At 50.4% G+C, this 7140-nt stretch overlaps 1 protein-coding gene across 1 annotated transcript; it reads left to right on the top strand.

The window, feature by feature from the left end:
• The first annotated feature begins 2318 nt into the window (after positions 1–2318).
• On the top strand, positions 2319–3829 carry LOC123420424. The gene has a single exon (XM_045107348.1). It carries the CDS (start codon positions 2383–2385, stop codon positions 3577–3579), a length of 1197 nt encoding a protein of 398 aa, XP_044963283.1. The 5' UTR covers positions 2319–2382; the 3' UTR covers positions 3580–3829.
• The last annotated feature ends 3311 nt before the right edge of the window (positions 3830–7140 follow it).

The following is a 7140-nucleotide window of genomic DNA, read 5'->3' as shown; positions in this document are numbered from 1 at the left end:
ACCCAGTCCTGGCCAAACGGGCCGGCACCGCACGGTCCGCCATAAACGGGCCTCGCACGGCACGGCCCGTCGAGGCACGAATATTAGCGGGGCCATGCCATGTCGGCTCACGTGCTCAGCCTCCCGGCCCAGGCATGACACGGGAGCTATACGAGCCGGCCCGTCGGCACACCAGGCCCGCTGGCCTGCTAGGTTTTTAGCCTTTTAGGCTGTTTTCTAGGCCGATTTTAGACTGTTGGGCTGTTTTTTGGGACGATTTTGACATGTTGAGCTATTTTTTATCTTATATATATATAACAATAAAAACAGTAAACGTGCCATGTCGTGCCGGCCCGCGTGCCTAGCCTTGAGGCCCAGGCACGGCCCGAGACGGGCTGCGTGCCTGGCACGACCCGATTAGCCCGTGTCGTGCATGGCCCGTGGCATGCCGGGCCACCGTGCTTCCGGCCCGGCCCAGGAAGCATGGCCCATTTGGCCACGTTTGGCGTCGCCCCGTCGGGCCGCAGCACCACCGCCCCCTGGTTCTCCCCGCGGTTGCACCAACTCGTTCGTTACTGCTACGTCGCCCTCTTTGGGCCGTAGTGCCGTGACACGCGGTTCCCGTGACCCGCGAGCTGCCGCTACACCACCCCTTCGGGCTGTAGCGCCGCGACACGTGGTCGCTGCCGCCGCCCGAGGTCATCCTTGTGGCTGCATGGAACCGTGGACCGTCGCATCGTGGCACGCGGTCTACGACGCCGCCCCGAGGTCTTCCATCGTCGCCACGACCCGCGCGCTGTCGCTTCGTCACCCCATTGGGCTATAGCGCCACGGTGCGCGGTCCACTCCGCCGTTCCTGGGCCTCGACTTTCTTTGGTATGCGCCGTCCCATCTCCTTCGGTGCGAGAACGCCATCGTCCGCGTCGGTCTTCGTTACGCTGTCGGTTTCTTCCTCGCCTACTTCGAGCAATGTCGTTGCCTTCCTAACCAGCCGCTGTCAGGCCGCCGCTTTCCTTCGGCGTCGCTGCAGCTCGCTCATCGGAGCTGCGTCACACGTCCACCCCCTTCATCTCCGTCCAGCACCACCTCATCGCCAGCTTCGACGTCGTCTTCCCCGACCACTTCGTCTACTCCGACCATCGCGGGTAACATCGCCCCTACCGATTTGTGCCGCAACTATCGTTGAATCCTTCTCTACTAGCCTCATTGACACTTGTGCAGGTCCCCGTCTACGCATGCCCGGTGCTGGCAACACCGACGCGTGCCTTCGTCCCCCTGTGTTCCCAGGCCTAGCAAGCGTGGAGCGACATATCGTCAACATCGACTTCGTCCGTCTACGCATGCGCGATGCTGGCAACACCGATGCGTGCCTCCATCCATGATGCGTCCCCCGGCTTGGCAAACCTGACGCGACGCTTCTCAACTATGTCTTCTTCCCGGCGCACCACTACTTCAACAACACTGCGCTCACGACTAACTCGGCGCCTCTTTGCACGTGCGGCTCTACGGCGATTTCCTGGACACCGGCTAACCCAACTCGACATCGACCACGACGTTCTTCGCACGGCTACCTCGACCACGGCTACACCATTCTACGCTCTCGGCTACCTCGACCACGGCTACACCCCCCCCTACGCTCTCTGCTACCTTGACATCGGCACAAAGGGCTACCGCCTTGTTTGAGCAACCTCGTCGGTTTCCACTCCGGCCATAACTTCCGCGATGCATCGACCGTTACGACAGTGGGAGGATGACTGTCGGCTTACATTCGGATTGTTCTCCAGTCTCACCGTATGCGTCGCTACCATTGTGACTACGGGGGGATGTTGAGTATCTTGATTATTAAGAAATATAATATAGACTAGGATTTGTCATACCTTATATTGTACTTTAAATTGGTCATTGTAATATATATAACTATTCCACCAATCTCTCTCACCCTTCTAACATATTTTGCTTAGGTGTTACTTTTCTACATTGACGAGTTTCGTCTCTGAAGCGAATTCTAGCCTTCCTCACGTTCAACACAAATAATAAAATTAAGATGCAAAACTTTAGGACGAACGTAATTTCTCGGCCAAATCCTCTTCAAATTTTATATTGACAAAATCATCTAAGAGGAGAGGTATTGAAATGCCCAAACAATACTGGATATCGAAATAGCGTCACCTTGTTGCTCTCTGGTCGGTTGGAGGTCCCGATACCTTGGGAGCCGTTGGTAGTTTTTGAGCTAGTCCGAGTTCGGGAAGGATGACGCTTCCGAATCAGCAAGGAAAACGTCTTGGTGTCGTGCCAGCCGCCTGTACATATACTGCTCCCACGCAGGGACCGGTGGACATACAGGCTTGCAGCACGCCGGAGCTGTCTCGTCCACGTCCACCGTCAGCAACAACACCCACCATCATGTCGTCGCCAGCACGGCGTGCCGATGTTCCCAGATGGTCCAGCATCCCCATCGAGCTTGCGGGCGTCGTGCTCCGCCGCCTCTCCTGCCATGCCGACCGGGTCCGCTTCGCCGCCGTCTGCAAACAGTGGCGAGCCTCCGCGCGGCAGAGCCCTCCGCCCTCGCACTACCCGTGGCTCGCCTTGCCTGACCGGACGTTCTACAGCCTGCCGGGCTCCGCCTTCCGGCCGCTGCCGCTCCACCTCGACCGCCACCGGCAGCTGCCGCACGCGCAGAGCTCCTGCGGCGAGTGGCTCGTGTTCGAGCGCTTCGACGGCGCGTACACGCTGGTCAGCCCCTTCTCCATGTCCACCACCATCCTGCTCCCCGGCCTCTCCGACACATACGCCCCCAACGTGCCTCTCCTCGTCGCCAACGACCAGCCGAAGCCCAACATGCTGAAGCTCGTCGTGTGCTCCCACGACCTCATCGCCGCGATCGTGGTCGATAACGAGGCATCGACGACGTATAGCAAGCTCGCCTTGTGCCGGCCAGGGGCGTCCTCGTGGTGGTCGATCTGCACACCCGACGAGCTTCGCCACCTCCAAGACATTGTCTGGTGCGGGGGAAAGCTCTACGCCCTCGACAGCTGGGACGGGCTCTTATCCGTGTCCATCGGCACCGGCGATCCCACCGTGTCACGGGTCGACCACATCTTGCATAACCCCCGTTGGGCCGTCGAAGACTCGCCGCGATACCTGCTAGAATCCAGCGGGACGTTGCTGCTGGTCTGCAGGGAGGATCGTCCTATGAACAAGGCGAAGCAGACGGCGACAGGGCCGGTGGTTGTACTATGCAATGCGCTGGAGCTGGAGATGGGAACCCGGTTCAAGGTGTTCGAGGCGGACTTGGCGCGGCCGCGGTGGGTTTGGCTGACGAGCGTCGGCGACGACCGGGTGCTGTTCGTCGGGCCATGGTGCTCCCGAGCGGTTCATGTTACCGGCGCCGCCGAGCAGGACACCGGGTGCCGTATCTTCTTCACGGAGGACGCCAGTGCTGGAAGATACAATCATAGATACTACCAGAAACAGGAGCCCTTCTACTGCAGCGTCTACGACATGAGGACGCGGCGGTCGCACTTGTTCCTGGACACGCCGGTGTGCCCGTTAAAAGGCTTCCCGGTGACGTGGCTATTCCCTCCAAGCCAGGGAGGATAGCTGCACCATAAAACCACGATTAATGCTACGTCTACAAAGGTTTACTTAAAGATTTTTACGTCCAAACTGATATGTAGGATTGTGGTTGGTAATTGAAAGATGAGGGACCCCACATTCACTGAAAATCAGAGTGGGAAGAAGAATTAGTTTGAAAGGTTAAGTAAACCTTTGGTCTAGCATTATTGTAAAACCACACCTTCGAGTTTTGACGGTCTGGTCGCATTTTAGACTTAATTTGAAGTCTAGCTCTACCTCGATTTTACGGCTTTCGCGCCGCTTTTTATACACCCAAAGAGTATAAAACAACAACCAAACAATGCCTATATATATATATATATATATATATATATATATATATATATATATATATATATATATATATATATATATATATATATATAGTTTAATTTTTAGCCCATTTTGTGTCAAATTTTGATAAAAAAGGAATTGTTCATAACAATTTGAAAAAATTCTGTAAATTAAAAATTAATATTATTATCATTCTATATAAGTTTCATACATTTTTGTCAAAATGAATTACCCTCAATTTTTTAGTTTCAGCCCCATTTTGGTGCAATTCTGACTAAAAAATTAAAGTATGCACAAATATTTAAGTTTTCGTTTGTAAGATCAATACTAATATACTTATCAATCCATGACAATTTCACACTTTTTTCCTCATAGATTTGAAAATGACTTACATTTTCAGCCCCCCTTTTGGCAATATTAATTTGACCCCGAAAATGATGTTCTCTAGAAAAATTGAAAAAAGTCTCTAAATCAAAATATCTTTTATTGCATGTTAATTCTTATGTATATTTACAATATTAGTCTAGACGTGGATCTACACGTGCACGTTTACTGGTGTGAGTAAATGAAAGAAAACGACGGGCCGGATGGATTAGCAACGCACGCCGGGTCACCAACCCTCGTGCACTTGCACTTGCACTACGACTGAATTTAGCGTGTCCACACCAACCACAGCGGACTCTCCATACAAGACACGAGGCGGCCGACATGACACACACAATTTCATCCACCAAACTCCGACTCCTCTTCCGTCCGACGAGAAACCACCACCCAAAACCCAAGGGCATCACAATTTTCACCAGGCATAAAAAATCATTCGAGCAAAGAACTTGTTCTCTTCCTCTGACACGATCCACGCAAACACTTTTTCTGACGGCATCTGGGCCGGCATGTCAAACCTGGCTTCTGTTGATCCGGTTCTCACCGCACGTCACTTCCCTTCCCTTATATCTATCGCTTCACATAGCTAGTCCCGATCGTCATCACACGAATCTTTATATATACTATATTCAGCATTTTAAACTCTCATGCATGCGTACACATAACGAACGTATAAACCAGCAAGCCACTGACCCATGCGATTCCTCCCTTGACTATTCGTTGGCTGGTCAATTGAAGGCACAATAACGCGATTTGGTTTGATTTGACTAGACACTTTAGTATTACCATCTCATGACTCACACAGTATACATGAAGGAAAATTCCTGGTTGTAGACGATACTATCTTCCGGATTTATTTATTTATTTTTATTTTATTTTTGCGCTGGGATACTATCTTCCGTTGATTTTGATAAAATTAACGGCCCAGTAGCCAGCGACGCAAACTCATCAAAGCACACCAAACTATTACCTTCCTCCTGTTTATTGATCTTCTTTGTATTGTGTGTCAAACTTTGACTAGATTTAAGTTAACCGATAAAATGTTAGTTCATGTCAGAAAAAGTAATATCATTAAAAAACTATGTTTAAATACAAATCCAACGATATATTTTATGACATGCACTAGCATTATGTCAGCGGCGGAGCTAGCTCCCGGCGACCATGGGCAGCTGTCCGGGCTGCTACGTCCATTATATATTGGTTGAATAACACAAAGCCAACATGGATTAGTATTGCTAATTAGTGGGGCAAATGCTGGGCAATGTCATCACACATAGGATTTGCCCCGACTCCTTGAGCAGGCTAGCTCCACCACTGCATTATGTTAGTTAAATCTATAATTAAAATTCAATACAAAATACAAAGAAATCTAATAAACCAGGACAGAGATGGTACTCTACTTACTAAATGGTCAACGGTCAAATACAAACGCTAAGAAGCGAAGTGACGGGATGTTCAAACTGTTTACTCGTCCAAGCCAACACCAGTTCTCAGACGGCTAAGAATTTGCAGATCCTATATAAAACACCCATGATCCAATGTAAGCACGGGAGCCGTAAAATGTCAAAACCCTGGATATGTGGACCATTCCGTTGGGTTGTCACGTCACGAGCCATCCCAAAAGTGCAAGCGCGCGGTCAAGCAAAGGGAGAGTCGATCGGTCGAGTCCTGGTTATACATGATCATACATGGTATATGTATAGTTCTTCCTTCGTTTCAAAGCAAGTGATCCAAAAATGACTTAGTTTTGTATTAAAGTTAGTACAAAACTGAGTTATTTTTGAGTCATTTATTTTGGGACGGTGGGAGTATAAAACAAAGCTCAGTGGATCCTTATAAACGAGAAATCATAGCTACACCACGGATTGGAAACACCATGCCAAACGCACGGGCACGTACGCAATAGTTAAATGAAAGAAGTTGCAAAGCAGCAAGCTACTCATGCATGACCCGTGATTCCTTAGTTGACTATGACCATTAGCTCCGCTCCTTGATTCATTGATTAACGACTCCCTACGGCGCCACGTGCTTTAATTTGACACGGCACCTAACTTGACCTCCAAATTAAGCGATTATTCCGCAGGCTTAACACATGTACTCGTGCCTACGACTAGGAGCACTGTGTTCCTGGAAGGAGTAACTTTCATCGTCAATGACCAGACCAGACCAGACCACCTCCCGGCCGGCCACTAGTTAGGGACTAAAGAGCAATGCGGTTACACGTGCGTTGGAGGTGACCTTTGAGCGGCAGGGGGCAACGGTTCGACTAGTGGCTGCGCGGGAGGGTGGGGGTTGACGGGCAGGAGGAAGCCCAAGGGACAAATTGATTTGAACTTCAAATGTTACTAGGCGATTGAGAAACACTACACTCGTACTTGTGGTTGATTTGAACTTCAAATGTTACTAGGCGATTGAGAAACACTACACTCGTACTTGTGTTTTGCGTTTGTGGCCTTGTATGAGGAAATGGAGGGAGTAGTTGCCCCCAAGCAAGCTAGACTGGCCAGTGGTCAAATTAACACACACACACAAGTAAATTAAAATGTCAGAAGCAACGGAATCGTCAACCAACCAGTTTAGTCAGCCATATCCCGGTTCCAGGCGCCTTCTAGACGTTCAACACGTAGTAACATGCTGCATTTACTAGTGATATGCTGGCCAGCAGGCCATGCACGTACGTACGCATGATCGACGCAAATGAATTGAAAGAAAGAAAACGACCTTGGGCCGGCTATCCACGGCAACGCACGCCGGGACGGGTGAATTCAACGTGGCCACTGCCGCCAAAACGGCATCCGCATCAAATCCCCATGATTTTGTTACTACGTCACACAACCCCCACCAACCACGCCCGACTCTGCATAAAACACC

The sequence above is a fragment of the Hordeum vulgare genome, chromosome 1H (genome assembly GCF_904849725.1).
Source record: "Hordeum vulgare subsp. vulgare chromosome 1H, MorexV3_pseudomolecules_assembly, whole genome shotgun sequence".
Classification (NCBI taxonomy): Eukaryota; Viridiplantae; Streptophyta; class Magnoliopsida; order Poales; family Poaceae; genus Hordeum; species Hordeum vulgare.
Note: the sequence above shows the minus strand (reverse complement) of the source record. Positions and strands in the feature narration are given on the sequence as shown.

Excerpts from the sequence above, each read along its gene's own strand:
- LOC123420424 (XM_045107348.1), top strand. The coding sequence starts at position 2,383 with ATGTCGTCGCCAGCACGGCGTGCCGATGTTCCCAGATGGTCCAGCATC.